At 38.8% G+C, this 16,512-nt stretch overlaps 3 protein-coding genes and 2 long non-coding RNA genes across 6 annotated transcripts; all 5 read right to left on the reverse strand.

Annotated features, from left to right (window-relative positions):
• Nucleotides 1-3,116: 3,116 nt before the first annotated feature.
• On the reverse strand, nucleotides 3,117-6,936 carry LOC144363043 (uncharacterized). Of its 2 annotated transcripts, none has more exons than XM_085491828.1 (2): nucleotides 6,796-6,936; nucleotides 3,117-4,003 (listed from the first exon to the last, which is right to left on the reverse strand). In XM_085491828.1, the coding sequence occupies exon 2, from the start codon at nucleotides 3,982-3,984 to the stop codon at nucleotides 3,169-3,171; it is 816 nt and encodes a 271-aa protein (XP_085347954.1). In that variant the 5' UTR covers nucleotides 3,985-4,003; nucleotides 6,796-6,936; the 3' UTR covers nucleotides 3,117-3,168. The 2 variants fall into 2 exon arrangements, with proteins under 2 accessions (XP_085347954.1, XP_085347955.1); XM_085491829.1 differs by lacking the exon at nucleotides 6,796-6,936 and adding an exon at nucleotides 6,759-6,773.
• Nucleotides 6,937-8,816: 1,880 nt separating this feature from the next.
• On the reverse strand, nucleotides 8,817-9,380 carry LOC144363034 (uncharacterized). Its single transcript, XR_013422651.2, has 2 exons — nucleotides 9,222-9,380; nucleotides 8,817-8,947 (listed from the first exon to the last, which is right to left on the reverse strand). It is a non-coding gene; the product is annotated as an uncharacterized LOC144363034 (long non-coding RNA).
• Nucleotides 9,381-9,470: 90 nt separating this feature from the next.
• LOC146732742 (uncharacterized) lies at nucleotides 9,471-10,568 on the reverse strand. Its single transcript, XM_085491931.1, has 2 exons — nucleotides 10,349-10,568; nucleotides 9,471-10,297 (listed from the first exon to the last, which is right to left on the reverse strand). The coding sequence occupies exons 1-2, from the start codon at nucleotides 10,566-10,568 to the stop codon at nucleotides 9,471-9,473; spliced, it is 1,047 nt and encodes a 348-aa protein (XP_085348057.1).
• A 593-nt stretch (nucleotides 10,569-11,161) lies between these two features.
• Nucleotides 11,162-13,393, reverse strand: LOC146732743 (uncharacterized). The gene is made up of 2 exons (XM_085491932.1): nucleotides 11,545-13,393; nucleotides 11,162-11,379 (listed from the first exon to the last, which is right to left on the reverse strand). Exons 1-2 carry the CDS (start codon nucleotides 13,391-13,393, stop codon nucleotides 11,162-11,164), a joined length of 2,067 nt encoding a protein of 688 aa, XP_085348058.1.
• Nucleotides 13,394-15,555: 2,162 nt separating this feature from the next.
• Nucleotides 15,556-16,094, reverse strand: LOC144352937 (uncharacterized). The gene is made up of 2 exons (XR_013420717.2): nucleotides 15,945-16,094; nucleotides 15,556-15,670 (listed from the first exon to the last, which is right to left on the reverse strand). It is a non-coding gene; the product is annotated as an uncharacterized LOC144352937 (long non-coding RNA).
• Nucleotides 16,095-16,512: the final 418 nt, after the last annotated feature.

Raw genomic sequence — 16,512 nt, forward strand, 5'->3', positions numbered from 1 at the left:
CAAATACCCGATTGAAATTGAAGTGAAGTGTTTTGTGTAAGTCAAGGTGCTACTTAGTTGTGTGTTTTACTTACTAATAAACATACTGATTTAAATTATGAGTGTTAAAATGTTTCATCCTCATATATACGTCTATGGCAGAGGTATTATCAATAGGCGTGGAAGTAATTATTTGAGTTAATAAACAACACACACGTCTGCTCATTTACATATTCACTTAAATCAATGTACAGCAAAGCAAGTTAAGGGTATTGTTTCACAAAGTTTTATCACCCCCCCCCCCCCACGCTCGGAGGAGGTCTTTTCGGAATTGCAGGGGGAGAGAGGACATGGCTGGGAAACTATCTACAAATTACCATCCAAAATAACAATAGATACTAAATTGAGGGAATTGCAATGGAAAACGAACCACAACTTGATAATGACAAATGTAAAACTAAATAAAATTTTGCCACAGATTTGCCAATCTAATATGTGTACATTTTGTAAAGGGGAAGTGGAAACTAATATGTGCATCTAATGATAAGGTGTCCTCTTGTTCAGTTGTTTTGGAAGGCATTTTCTGAGCGATGGGGAAAACATATTGAGTTGAGAAATACTTTATCTGATGAAACAATTCTGCTGGGAGACCCACATGAGTCATTGTTGCTTAATTTTTTGTTATTGGTAACTAAGCGTTTTATTTATATCTGCAAATGTAAAGGAAAAATTCCACATTTCAAACATCTTAAACCATTTGTTCAAAATATTCAGAACAATGAATATGTTATTGCCAATAAAAAAGGGAAATTAAATGCACATATTAAGAAATGGGGTAAATTTCTGACTGTATTGACTATGTAAAGGTATTTTATGTGAAACTGAAATGTATTTTTTAAGAGACTTGACTCAATAAAAAATATCTTAAATATGAAAAAAAAACAAAAAAACCGCACACGTATATCCGGCTAAAGCGCGAATCACTGATTGAAATAAAATGCCTTCATAAACGTTCGCACAACGCAAAACGGTTTTTGTTGCTATTACGGGTTGTTATCTCTAATTAAATTATTGGTACGGTACAAGCAGTAAAAAGTGTATTATAACGTTATCACGCCGTGACGAGCATGCCGCAAAGTATGAACTCTGTCAGTACGGGAACGCTACGCGTCGGTCGATACGTTCGCCATACTGCCCTCTGGCGCAGTACGGGTGAATTCCATTGTTTTCTTAGTACATGTATATTAGACACGCTGGAATGTACCCTGCATGGCCCAATTGATGACGTCACATGGATAAGCGCTGCATTAATCGGAAATCGGAAGTTTCGACAAGTGTTTTCGACACAGACTGCCTTCGGGCACGCGTTGTGTACAGAGGCGAACTTTTTGGCCATGCTCATGTTGTAACATACCGATCGAGTTCGGTCGATACAATCACCATACTCGCCATATCACAATATTGGTGTATAATTCGCGGTATTTTCGTAATACTAATCTCATAGTACGGTCACGGATTTATAAGATGAGGATATGTAAAGATGAGATATACGACGAAGATCTCGTGCGAACTGAAGAAGTCACGAGATGATACCAACACCGCAAGACAACCTCTATTACTAGAAATCCAAATACAATTTAGTGATTCTGTTAGATGAAAAAAAAAATTACTCGTTTTAATCTCAAAATTGTTAAGACAGTGGATGATTAGATATTCTCGCTTCTTTTTGTTATCGATGCATGATGACAATTTCCATCGTGTTATTTGTTTTATTATTGGTGCCCAATAATGCTTTGAACTTAAAGCGGGGAGTTGTCACCTGCGCATGCGTCATTGTTTACAAACAAGCGTCTACCCATGAGCCCTTGTTTATTTAGCGTGTGTTGTTATCATCGCTTAGAACTCAATTCCCGCGCGTGCGCAAGTGATGACCCTCCCCCTTGAATTGTTATCGAGCTTTCACTGCACAAGAGGTTTGTCTTTAATGTTCGTACCTTGTCGTTTTTTTTAATTGTAACTTTTGAATTTGTGCTTTTTAAGTTTTTTTTTGTTGGTTTTTTTGGAGGATTTTATGGTATGATTTGTGCGTTCTGCTCAGTTACTGAGGGGCAGTGTTCTATTTAACTATTACTTGTGTTGTTTTCTGTACGCAATGGAGTGGAAATGTTTTACATATTTTAATAGTGTAGTACTAGATAATAAACTCACACTCTGGTCATGGTTAAAAACGGTACACACGTTGTTACATTAGTGTATCGCTAACTGAGCATGTCACAAAAAATACTGTGTTTATCTGTGTTTTTTGCGATTCTTACACGAAAAACGTGACGGCTGGCAACTACGCCACCAAGCGAAGATTTTCTATGATTACTTTGGTTTAAAGTATAGATGTACGTTCGTGGGCACTTGGAGTGACATTTTTTGCGTTTTCTTACCTATACAGTATTGGCTATAGTCTGTTAAAATATCGCAAATTTTGAATAGTGGAACATACTCAAAAAGCGATTTTAAAATAATATAGAAAACAGGTACAAACATTCCCTCTTTCGAATGCTTAGTAAGATTTATCTAGGCTGTACATAAGTAATTAAAAAGAAACTTGGTAAAAAAAGTGATGACGGGATCTCCATATTATGCACTATATTTAACTTTTTACAAAACAATAATAGGTTTAAATATGGGACTGTTACAGCCAAATTTAGTCACGGCACCCTGTAACTTATGGCGTTACGGTGACAGATGTATAATAATGCTCATTAGATCGAAATTCATATTTTCTTGCTATAACAACCAATTTTAAACTATTTCATAGAGCCGTTTTAAAAATCGAATATTTTAGGACAGAATTTAAAATAAAAAAGTCATACTTATTAGAGTTCAATGACATTGGAATATGTATCCGTTGCCATGGTGATAAATTACAATTGCCTACAAAATCGACTTATTGTGGATAAATAATCGAATTATAATTTCAAACTTACAATGACGCTTTTATAAGGACTCTTAAAATGGGTGTGACTAGATTACAACATTTCCACCACACCACCTACCACTTTTGATGCTCAAGTCAAACCTGTATATATTCCCGGGGTATATTGCTGTCGCCTTTACGCAAAAATAAATAAATAAATAAAATGTATATTGGGACACTTTCTTTATTTGACCTAGTTTATTCGTTACAAATAGATGTTACAACTTATATTTAGCCATTTCTTCGTATACAACTTTTGATTTCTCAATGAACTGTATCAGTTTTTCCGGGAGATCCTGAATGTTATCTTGCTCGACTTTGTGCTTGTTAACGACGAAAGAGGAACTGTCGATCGCTCTCTGATAATAATGTGACCATTCCGGGCCTTGGTAACACTCTGGCCAATGACTGATATTACCGGGCTTCCAGTTTAGCATAGATTCAGCAAATGGAAGGCCCGATTCGTTACAGTATTTCTTCATCATGTCTCGCGGAGATTCAATCAAATCATCGGAGTCGAGGACGATCGCTTGTTGACCGAGGTCTTCTTTTACGTACTGGTACAACTCGTACAATGGCTTTGGGTCACCGCCCAATGCCATGGTTGATTTTACAACATCATCATGTAACACTAAACCTGTTTCTTTGTCTATTTTGATACGCTTGTAATAAGAAGGTACCACAGCCTGCGGATTTCTGATTAGAAACGTATGGACAAATCCACGTGGAATAAAGCCGTAATTGGTTTTACCACGCAGCGCGTAAGCGTAATCTTTCACGAAGATCGCCTCGTACCCTGGATAATCCGCTTCAAGTAAAGGTTTGACGTCTTCCTTGCTGTGTCCCTTCACGCTGGGCATCGATGTTTCATGCTCTTTTTCTTCGCCCATCCAAAGCCCCGTAAGATATGGCTCATGGAACACTTTGATTGTTGGCACTGAAGAAACTGACAGTTCGAAGACCGTTGATCGTGTCCGAGCATAAGTCCACAGAATTATTCTCTTTGCAGGAATGGGAGAAGTATCTGTTGCCATGACAACTGCATATATTAACCTAAAATAAGTAACAGTTGAGGGGATAAATAAGTATAGGGAAAATGTGGTTGTTGTATTACATTAACAAGTGAAAACAGTGAATTGATACAACCGAGTACATAGGTGTGTGCTCTAAGTTACGCTGCACTGCGAGGATCCGAGGATGCGTTGGTCCAGAGTTAATTTCTAGTCATTTTGATTTTCGTAAATTCATTGAAAAGCGCGATTAAAAGGTAAAAATGAGGAATAGTGGAGAGATCGCAAACAGCAAGCGACCTGTGTCCAATGCATGTGCCCTCAACGGCGTGCCACGATTTCCGGTTATACGTGACGTGCAACGATAAAGATACGCTATTTCCCGGCGTCTCTTGCGAATGGAAAGTATTATGCAGGTAACTGGTATCGGCATATTGTTCCACTGGGCCAAAGGCACGTGACTGAGTGATGTAATTTGAAAACATTCTAATATTCGTTTTCTGTAAACAAGTCTTCAGTACGCCATGCCCATACATTCTGCCTGGCTAGACTTTTATATTTGGATATTTCTGGCTGTGTCTGTGCAAATTTATAAGAAGCATTTTTTTATTCGTCCAACTTTCGAGAGTAAAAGCTCAAGCGCTGACGTCGGGTAGCCAAGGGAAATAGAACAAGCAACGAGAAAGTTGAATACTGGAATCGTTGCTAGTTACCGGTCTCGTGTGGCTTGGTGCGCCATGACATTTGAGGCGGGAACCAGCCATCGATAAAGACTAACTATAAATCCAGTTATGCTAAATGTATTTCATGTTTGTTCAACGAATATTTTTTGATGGACTGATGTTGGCATCCCACCTCTTCCAGAAACATACTGACACGCATTGCAAACGGCAATTTTCATTGAATGCCATTGTGTTTGTATTGATTAGGCCAGACCAAAAAAACTCCTTGTTCATCGGATTTTTCTTGAAAAAACCTTGGAGCGGCGAGCAATTTTTTTTTTTGCCTAAACGTTTGAAGTGAAGAGCGATTTTTTTTTTGGCTTAAAAGTTTGAAGCGAAGAGTGACTTTTTTGGCTTAAAAAGTTGAAAGTGAAAAGTGAAGCAGAACCTTGTATGTGTCATAAGCAGTGAATATTTAAAATAAATCACCAAAACGTCATACTGTTTTTATGTATTTATTTAAAACTATTTTTTGAGTATATTTAAGTACATTTTAGTCGACAGCCTCATAACTAAGTGTGTTGACTAACAAGCTGATGATTTTTAATGTCTGCATTTTTTATGAAACTCTGACTTCATGTCTTTGCATTCTGAATTTGTTGCACAATGGTCTAACTACACTGAACTGTTTTTAATATTATCTTCTGATATTCCAAATATACGTCCAGGGTAAGTGCTGACATTTGGGTAGGTTGTGTGCAACACAGTGAAAGTAACGCACTTCATATTAAATTCATCACAAACCAAAACTCCAGTACCTGGTTTCACATTAACATTTTTCTATTGACTGTCATTTTGTATGCATTGTTCAACAAGTCAGTAAATGTCTGAGCCAAATTCACGGAGATCAACGTTTTTGGCATTAAAATACTTCCACCCTAACGGCGTACACAGACTACATGACTTTAATACCCATCTTGTAAGTACTTCTTTCGATGAATTAAACGTCTCCCAGGAAACAAAATCGATTATACAATGCAGATAAAAAGAGTTTTGGGGATCGTATGAATGCATTTTTGGGAAAGCACATACAACTCTCGAGTTGAAGTATCGTACTTTGTGAGAGTCTCGTAACAGCGCCACCAACGGTCGAGTCAATTTTTAACGCAAAAAAAAAACAAAAAACAAAATGCGATATGATACGTGTGCGCGGGTCCGATGAACAAGTCATTTTTCTTGGTCTGGCCTTACATAACATTTCTTATCTGAGAATTATAGGAATTCTCAAACAGCTTTACCTGATTATAGAGGGCGCCCGACAATAATTCGGAGAAACAAACCTGAACTATCAGATTGGATGTTGACGTGAATTTTAGAAAAAAAATAGTAAGATATACTTCAAGAATTTTCGCTGACAGCGTCACTGCTACGTACCGCTAGTGTATAATTAATGACGGTCAAAAAAAACACTGATGATACACGTTGTACGATACACTCATTGTACGCACTCTCCAGAGCGCTTTCAGGCGTTCGTACATTATATTCAGAAACGATGTTTGGGAATAAGTCAGATTCAAACAGTCTCGTAAGTCGTCATGTTGTACTGTTCACATCAGATAATGTTAAATCTGATAAGATTTGCCTCATATGGTTGTATAAACCAGCCCTAAGACAATAGTTAGTTGTTTTTGATTAATGATGTTATTCTGTCGTGGCACCTCTGTGCTAAAGGTCAAAATGTATACAGAGTTCACACGGATCGGTCGATGGCATGTTATGGAATAAAATGTGTACCTGCGAGCTTTGTGTACGTGGTGGCTACCCAAATACACACTCGCCATATTGTAGATAAGAATAGAGGCGGCAGCAAGACAATTAGGTCACAACAGGGCACACAACTATAGGTAGACGATTTTGCGGTAGTTGGACTGCTACTCGAACCCTCGGCTAGGACCCATTTAAAGGCATTATACTGCCAACACGAACAGTTTAACCATGTCCAAGGGCTTGAACATCGCAATAAACCGGTCACATGTTTGTGGTCACACGTACATGCTTCAGACATAGCGACGCCGACATGAAGAAACCATATCCGTGTTAGGAAATGGACTTTCGTATTTGGTACACCATACTTACTGGTTGCATTAGAAGCGAACTTGGAGCTTCGACTCACCTATGATATTAGTATTTCAATACCTGGAGAAGAGAGCTGATACTCATTTTGCTGACCTCAATGAACTCATCTTGACCTCGTTCACTCTGTACGTGGGTCACTAGACCATTTTCCGTTCACTGCGAGAATCACGCGTTATGCGTGAAATCGAACGTAAAAACAGGACAAACAAAGGTCATAGCGTCGTCGTGGCGTATTTTGGGGGACATTTCCATGCTTAATAATGTGCTGTCCACATTTGATGATAGGCAATTTCGATTAAGTGAGGGTTTTCGGTAGCAATATTCCTCTGTCGAAGATCGACCGGTCGATGTGAGCTACGAAATAAAGAAATTCGAGTTGAAAATCAAATCGTTCGATTTTTACAGCAGACGTTCGACGCGCGTCTTTCATGCATCTCGCGAGATCTCGCAATTGTACGGAAAATCACCTATTCTACAGATGTACTGGGACAGTTTATTATAATAATCTGGAGCACGCAACTCTCGCAAAATAAAGAGTAACTACGCAGTTATCTCGATATAGGTTTTAATATATATAATATAAAGTTTTAAGATATATCAATATAAAATTAATTATATATAATGTCTGTGACTAAATAAATGCTTTAACTTCTATTCTATTGACATCAGATAATTTCAAACCAATGCAAAAAGCACCGTATCACGTGTAATGCTGATATTGTGTCCAGAGAAACAAATGATATTTTTGAGGGGGGGGGGGAATAAGTAAAATACAAAAGTGCCGTGGTCGTCGCACCACGCATGTGCGACATTTGTGTTGATAAACATTGATTTTCCCACAATCCAATGCGCTCTTCTATTGCAATCATGAGTTCGAGTTTTGACTTGGACGCGATGTGCACTAATTACCGCCAATTAAGGCTTGGTAACGTCTCAGTTATTACTCGCCATTTTTGTTTATATGAGACCCATATCTCGCGCATGCGTGGCGCGACGACCACCACCCTTTAAAGTAGCGTATTTATAAATTAATTTCTAGTCGATTTGTTTTCTAATCTCGGCATGTTTGATTTTTAAAGTTGTTGTTGTCATAAAAAAGGGTCAAATACATAAAAACAAAATCCATATCCACATACCCAAGGAGAATATTACTACCGTCTGTTCAAGTCGCCAATGATGTAAACCTTTACACGAGATTTGTTCTTCTCCTTTGGTTGGAAGGGCTAAAATTACTACTTCTTTCAAAATAACTTATAAATTATTATAAGTTATTATTAAAACCCACAACAACCAAATAGAACCAAGTGATCATGTGAGCGACATAGAAAGCGATATTTGTGCAACTACTAGTATCCAATCTAAGCAAATTGAAGTGATCTTGACCTTGTACCACCAAAATGTTTTGTGTTTAACTGACAGTTTTGCTCTTAGTTTTAATTGAACAAATAGTTTTAAAAAACTAACCACAGAGCGTGCATTATTTCATTGAACGAATGCTGCTGTATGTTATTTTACGATAAATTATCTTGTATTTTACACATGAAGAAATAGTATCAAACAAAATTAGTGAACATTATCTTCAATTCCCTCTTTGATCACAATTGTATGTGCCTTCCACTTCCGGCTTTGAAATGTTTACTATTTGTACGGAGTACGGGCTTTCATTTTGAATAGCATGCACCATGCGTGATATACCCTGTTTCTACTAAACACTTTCTTAGAAGGAACTTATATTGGTTGCATAATTATTCAAAACAATAATAGCCATAGCTTCAGCCTCGTTGTTATATATCAACTATATTAATCGACCAGGCACTGAAGACCATTGAACACGTTCTGAGAAACAACATTATACCTTTACTGGTGCTTTATTTACAGAAACAGATTCGTGTTTTTTTTGCCGAATAACATGCACAATGTACAACGGTGCATGACTATATACCACTCAATTACATACACAAATAATTGCATAATTCAACACAAATTAATAATGTTACTCCCATGAAACTATATGTGTTATATGATGAGTGTCGATTAAGATATTGACAAGTCACTCAGTTCTATATCACCAATATATCGTTTTATTCACTCTTCACTGTGTTCAACTTATTCACATGAATCACGATAAATCAGTCATGTGGTCCTTAATCACAGTTCACATTGGCAATCACAATCACAATCACGTAAAACTGTGAAGCAAAATAAAACAATAACAATCTTAAGTACACAAATACAATAACATATTATTCTGAATGAGATAGTGCGGTAAAACGCCATCAACAGCTAATACAAGTGCGAACGAATTGGGGTCATACGTCAGACCAACACAACACGACACGACCATTTTATACCACTCGGGTTCACGATCAGAAAACTCTCGATTTCTCTTGCAAAAGACTTCAAAATTACACAAAATCATATCGACTGAAATCGGTGTATGTTCAAAAAACTATAAAATCATACCTCGTTTCCGGGTCACAGCTAATAGTCATGAAAAACTAGAGAAAGTGGACGCACATTACAACTGCGTCATAACTATTTAATCTTCGCTGGAGACCTTCAACCCCAGAGGGCGCTATGCACCAGAAGGTAAAACAGCACTTAAACAGCGCCAAAGCGCAAAACGAATAGACATCACTCCGCAGGAGTTACATGGCTCCCCTAAATTGGTAACAATTTACCATTTATCCAATGATATCTAATTAAATATAACTATGGCTTCTCGACAGGGATTTCCCCTTTTAGTAACAATATTAACTTGTGTACAGGTCTATCGTACACAGAACCTTTAGCAATCAGCCTAACTCTTCGAACAAGTCCGTCTTGTCCCACGAACATCTCAATTACTCTGGCCATTGGCCATTGATATCTTGGTAAACTCTCATCCAACATCAGGACGATATCACCTTCTTGTAGGTTTGGTTGGGACTTCATCCATTTAGATCTCTGTTGTAGGGTTGGTAGAAATTCGACTCTCCATCGTCTCCAGAACTCATTAGATAGATACTGGACACATCTCCAACGCTGTCTACAGAAAAGATCTGCTTTCTGGAAAACTCCAGGGGGAGGTGAAACAACCTTCGATTTCAGCGTTAGTATCTGACTAGGAGAAAGGGGTTGTAGAGAACTTGTCTTGGTCATATCGTCATAACTGAGGGGACGGCTATTCACAATAGCCTCGGCTTCTACCATTAATGTTCTCAACAACTCATCATCCAATTGATGACCATGAACAGATAGAAGTGCGGATAATGCATTCCGAGCTGACCGAATCATCCTTTCCCACACTCCTCCCATGTGACTCGAATGTGGGGAATTTATTTTGAAGGCTATCCAGTCACAGTTGTCCTTTAACAACTCTCTACTGATCTTACTGTCATCCATCTCTGCTAACGCTGCAGCCAGGGCACCTTTAGCTCCAACAAAATTGGTGCCTTGATCACTTCTGAGTTGTCGCACTGGACCTCGGCGACCAACAAAACGACGAAGTGCGTTCAAAAAGGAATCAGTACTAAGAGAATTTGCTACCTCTATATGAACTGCTCATGAATTTAAACAAGTGAACAATACTCCATAACGTTTCAACTCACGTCTACCATCTTTAACAAAGAATGGGCCAAAGCAATCAACAGCGCTATATGTAAAGGGGGCGACAGTCTCTAGCCTATCAACTGGCAAGTCAGACATTTTCTGACCCGACAACAACCCACGCAACTTTCTACAAGTTACACATTTCCAAACAACACTTCCTACGCTTGCTCTAGATGCTACTGTCCAATAACCATAAGCTCGTATCTCATTAAGCGTCATTCCAGTGCCTGAATGACCGATTTTCTCATGGTAATGTAATATTAAGACCTTTGTAACATGCCCCTTCTTAGGAAGTAGAATAGGGTGGGCAACATCCTTTGGAAGGTTAGCTCTACGAATCCTTCCTCCTACACGTATAATTCCCTCCTCATCTAGGTAGGGATCTAGTCGGAATAATGAGCTTGTCTTCTTCACAGTTGGTACTGATCTAGAATTCTCCCTGGCAAGACTTGTAATTCTTGAACTCTGTGTCTCAACGTCTGTAACTCATCGGCAAAGTCTCTGCTCTGTACCATTTTGATAATCAGCTTTTCAGCCTGTTGCATCTCATCCACATTCACGGGAATGTAGTTTTGTTTAATCGTTGCTGAATTCATCAAGTGTACTTTCGGTTTTGAAATCTTGTGGTTCATTAACCTCTGTTTAAATCTTAGACAAACTGCTATGGCTCTCTTTAATCGATGCCAGTCAGAAAAGTACTCTACTCTACTCAGCATATCTTCATATTCATCTGGTATGGTGCTTGTATGCAGAACTGATACCGTCTTCTTAATCTCTGGGTCTGCATTATCAAGCATAAATGGCTCTGTCTTCTACTGTGGAAGTACTGGACCTTTCCACCAGATAGAATTATGGATTAAATCATCTGCACTGGAACCTCTTGAAGCAATATCCGCTGGGTTCTTCTTTGATTCAATATATCTCCACTGACTTGGCTGTGTATGATCTTGAATTTTCTGTACCCTATTGGCTACAAATATGTGAAAGCGGGTAGACTTATTTGCAATGTACCCTAATACAACCTTGCTGTCTGACCAAAAGAAATGAGAAATACCATCATACTTCAGTTCCTTATTTAAGAACTCACTCGCCAACACAGAAGTGACTGCTGCCGTAAGCTCTAACCTTGGTATGGTGATTGGTTTCACAGGAACTACTCAAGACTTGGCCATCACTAAAGAACAAGAAACATTACCCTGATTATCTTGTAGCCTCAGGTAACTGCACTGACCATAGCCGAGAAGACTAGCATCAGAAAAATGATGCATCTCAACTGTACTAAGCTCAACAATATCATCACCTTTGTAACACCTACGCACCTTGAGACAAGCCAAAAGAGACAACTCATGCCTCCACCTTTCCCATTGCGATCTTGTATCTTCCGGGACTGGATCATCCCAATCCATTCCATCCTTGGTTAATCTTTGCAAAATCCTTTTCCCCATAAGCAAAACTGGAGAGACCAAACCAAGGGGATCAAAAATCGAGCTAACAGTAGACAATATACCCCTGCGGGTGAAGGGTTTATCCTTTATCTTGATTCGAAACTGAAAAATATCAGACTCTAAACACCAATACACACCAAGTGCTCTTTCCACTGGAAGATTATCATGACAAATATCAAAGCTCTGAATATCCTTGGCTCTCAGATCAACAGGGATATTCTCGACAACTCGTTTATCATTACTAGCAAATTTGTGGAGCTTAAATCCTCCCTTGGCACACAACTGTGAGCAACTTTCGATCAGATTGATAGCTTGGGTGGGATCAGGAACTGACTTGAGTCCATCATCCATGTAAAAGTCATTCCTCACAAAATCTGCTGCTTCTAGATTAGATTCATCTTCATTAACATCTGCAGTAGTTTTCAATGCAAAGTTTGCACATGCTGGGGATGATGTCGCACCGAACAAGTGAACAGTCATTCTGTATTCTGAAGGTTCTTGGGTTAGGTCACCATCTTTCCACCAAAGAAACCCCAAATAATTGCGATCCTTAATATCAACACCGACCTGCATGAACATGGCTTCAATGTCACATATAATTGCCACAGGTTCCTTTTGGAGACGGCACAGAACACCAGTCAGGTTATTTAAGAGGTCTGGGCCCTGAAGTAGGTGATGATTAAGCACTTGTCCTTGATATTCAACACTACAATCGAACACAACTCGGACCTTCCCTGGCTTGTTGGGATTGTAAACACCATAGTGGGGGATGTACCATTTCAAATCATTATCATGTTCTTTATCATGAGGGGCTGCTTCAGCATAACCACTATCTATAATATTACTCATGAATTCAACATAGTCTGTCTTCAACTGGTCATCCTTTAGTAACCTGTACTTCAACCTTTGTAAACGTTTCTCTGCTTGAGCTCTGCTATTAGGAAGACTGATTTCAGGTTCTCTGAATGGGAGGGGCATTTCAAAATGGCCATCTTCTCTTTGGTGAATTCCATCTGTAACAATTTGTAGGAATTGTCTATCCTCCAGAGATATCTTGTCTTCAGACTTCCTTTCGTTGAAATCTTGCTCAAACATTTTATTGACCTGTAAGGGGCTAATCTCCTTGACTTGGGTTCGGTAGGTGAAGTGACATCTTTTACCTTCAGTATTTATCACTTGACAGTAGCTACTCAGATCATAATCTGGACTATTCATTACACCAATGACGCCCCAGCCAAGATCGGTTCTAACTGCATAGGGATCGTCATCATCGCCAGGTATGACCTCCCTGGGTTTCAAAGCACGAGGACAATTCATACCAATCAGAAGACCAATCTCAATATCCTTTCTGAAAGGAGGTAAATACTTGGAAACTTGCATAAGATGTGGCCATCTGCTGACTGTATCAGGCCTTGCAATTTGGCTGTGACTGGCAGGTATACATTCTCGAGAGAAGACTGCTGGTAAGGCAATATTTATGGAACGGTCCATATTCATAACAACTAGTCCATCTATCTTGTTACACTCAATTACCTTTTCGGCCAGCATCGTTGATAACTTTATTTGAATGTTTGGACCATTTACGCCTATCTTCTCCATCATAGATTTTGTAATAAAACAAGAGTCAGACTGAGGATCCAACAGAGCATAAACAGTGGCTTGTTGGTTAGGTACGCTCTTATGGTGCAGGAAAACAGGAATTATAAGAGAATGGGAACATGGTAAAGAGGAATCCCTCTGGTGATCTATCTCGACTCTGTGTGAAGTGGCACATTCCAACCTAGGACTCGTATCAACAGAGACATCTTCATTATTTATTGGATCTCTGATGGCATTATAAGAGTAGTCATGTAGAAGGGTTGGGTGTAATCACTTGCAGATATCACACATCTTATTTCGGCAATCACATCTTCTGTGTCTCCATTTAAAACAGGCTAAACATAAACCATGTTTTATCACTGTGGCATATCTATCCTTCAATGTCATTCTTTGAAATTGCTTACAGTACACCAAATCATGTGTTTCTTTACACAATACACATCGTTTCAGGTTACCAGTGAAGCCAGTCTGAGTGGCTGAGTCTCCTTGAGTATTCTTTGTTTCTCCTGTTGCTGTTGCCAAACTCTTAGTAGCTGTCCATTTCTTACCACTTCTCGTCTTTGTTTCTGTCTTGCTGTCATCATAATTCACATTCAATGGACTGCAAGCTATACGTGCTTCTTTGCTAATGAAACTACAAAGCTGAGAGAAGGAAGGATATGACTGGTTTAGAGGATCGGTCAAACAGCCATCAACAATTCTTAACCACTTTTCACCTATTGACTTTGGTAGCTTTCGAAGTATTTTTCTATGCTCTTCGGGATCATTCAGAACCACAAGGTAGTTAACTGTATTCATTGCAGACTGACAATGCTGAAGAAAATCAGAAAATCGCCTTAACTCAATACTGTTACCATACTTGATGTATGGCCAGTCATTTATTTTCTTTCTGTAGGTGTCAGCGACCATCAGTGGATTACCATAGCGCTCAGCTAGGATTTGTTTTGCCTTAATGTAGGCCTCAGTGGTGTCTAAAGTCAGTAGACCTTGTACTGCTGTTTTAGCCTCACCACTTGTATACTTTCTGAGGTAATACAACCTATCTGTGGCCAACGGTTTCCTATCTTCAATCAGGATCTCAAAGGATCGTATCCACGCTGGGTAATCATATATGTTGCCACTAAAAACTTCTGGTTCCTTCCTAGGAAGATCATCTTGTCTACTAGTTAACAAATCAGCAAGTTTTGATAAAACATCAACTTCAACCTTACCATTTCCATGATTAGGGGATGCAAGTGGTTGTTGACATGATGATTTATTTGGAGTTAATAAGGTGTTGAACTCACGCTGTGGCTGGGTGTATATACACTTGTGTTTAACAGCATTAATATCAGTGAGAACATCATTAAGAGGGGTGCTTACATTTGTTGTAATGTCAGGTTTAAACTTGACCTCTGACCCATATTCATACTGTTCAAAGTCGTCTATGACCTTTGCTCTCGCATCACTTACAGCTATTTCTGCCTTTAATCTTAACTCTTCTTCTAGCCGCTTTAACTCCAATCGAGATAATTCAGTTTCATTTGCCAATCTTTGTTTTTCTATATCTAACTTGTGTCTTTCTTGTGATGCCGCCATTCTTGCGGCTAACTCAGCTTTACGTTGTTCTTCTTTTAGTCTCATTAGACTGGTGTTAGACTGCAAGGATGAGAGACTACCACACCTGCTTGTCTGAGAGAGCGAGTCACACTTTTCATCATCCTCTGTGAAGGAACTAACTTCTTCAAATGCGGCCAGGTATTCTTGTACAGCAGTTTTAAACATCTCCATATTTTGTCTTTGCTCAGAAAATAATTGATCATGTTGAGGCAATTCACTCTCACTTAACAACTCTCTGTATTTCTGTTCAGAGAGACTGAACCGTTCTGACAGTAGTAACCACTTCCTATAATGCCTATGTACCAACCTGGCATTCTCTTTAGCATTCAGCATCCTATAAATTTCATCCATCTTAAGGTGTAGCTGGTTATAAGATGTCTCGTATAATTTCTGTTTCTGTTGGGATTCATACTGGAAGCCCTTCTCTGTCATCCTTACGGGCCTACCAAATCTACTCACATATTGCGTGTCTTTTCCACTTGCCATGACTTTCAATAGTCCAAGGGGCGAGTTTTACTGTGTTATATGATGAGTGTCGATTAAGATATTGACAAGTCACTCAGTTCTATATCACCAATATATCGTTTTATTCACTCTTCACTGTGTTCAACTTATTCACATGAATCACGATAAATCAGTCATATTGGCAATCGCAATCACAATCACAATCACGTAAAACTGTGAAGCAAAATAAAACAATAACAATCTTAAGTACACAAATACAATAACATATTATTTTGAATGAGATAGTGCGGTAAAACGCCATCAACAGCTAATACAAGTGCGAACGAATTAGGGTCATAGGTCAGACCAACACAACACGACACGACCATTTTATACCACTCGGGTTCACGATCAGAAAACTCTCGATTTCTCTTGCAAAAGACTTCAAAATTACACAAAATCATATCGACTGAAATCGGTGTATGTTCAAAAAACTATAAAATCATACCTCGTTTCCGGGTCACAGCTAATAGTCATGAAAAACTAGAGAAAGTGGACGCACATTACAACTGCGTCATAACTATTTAATCTTCGCTGGAGACCTTCAACCCCAGAGGGCGCTATGCACCAGAAGGTAAAACAGCACTTAAACAGCGCCAAAGCGCAAAACGAATAGACATTACTCCGCAGGAGTTACACTATAATTACATTACAGTTGACGCATCGGTCTGCAGAGGTAACGATGATTTTGGGGTTTTCCGAACTTACACGGAAGTTGAGAGATCAGTGGGGTGCAGATATAAACTTGTTCTTTAGGGCTCACGTTCATAGAGGTAAGTTTGCAGAGTCACTGATTTGTATTCCACAACATTACTCACAGTAATGTTGACATTGACATACGCATTACATATAAAGCAATATAAGCAGCTGATGTAATTTTTTTAATGTATAGATGCAGGTACGTGGGCACTTTGAGTGACTGGACTTTTTTTTTTTTTTTGCTTTTTCTTACTGTTAAAATGTACGTTCAAATCTAAATAGCTCTCACAATTATTGTGTATTTCTCGTGAACATTT

Source organism: Saccoglossus kowalevskii, chromosome 17 (assembly GCF_978046115.1).
Source record: "Saccoglossus kowalevskii chromosome 17, keSacKowa6.1, whole genome shotgun sequence".
Classification (NCBI taxonomy): domain Eukaryota; kingdom Metazoa; phylum Hemichordata; class Enteropneusta; family Harrimaniidae; genus Saccoglossus; species Saccoglossus kowalevskii.

Excerpts from the sequence above, each read along its gene's own strand:
- LOC144363043 (XM_085491828.1), bottom strand. The coding sequence starts at position 3,984 with ATGGCAACAGATACTTCTCCCATTCCTGCAAAGAGAATAATTCTGTGG.
- LOC146732742 (XM_085491931.1), bottom strand. The coding sequence starts at position 10,568 with ATGACGCTTAATGAGATACGAGCTTATGGTTATTGGACAGTAGCATCT. Across the intron at positions 10,298-10,348 it reads CTTTGTTAAAGATGGTAGAC|TTCATATAGAGGTAGCAAAT; the intron begins GTGAGTTGAAAC and ends ATTCATGAGCAG.
- LOC146732743 (XM_085491932.1), bottom strand. The coding sequence starts at position 13,393 with ATGGAGAAGATAGGCGTAAATGGTCCAAACATTCAAATAAAGTTATCA. Across the intron at positions 11,380-11,544 it reads GAGGCTACAAGATAATCAGG|ACAGCAAGGTTGTATTAGGG; the intron begins GTAATGTTTCTT and ends TCTTTTGGTCAG.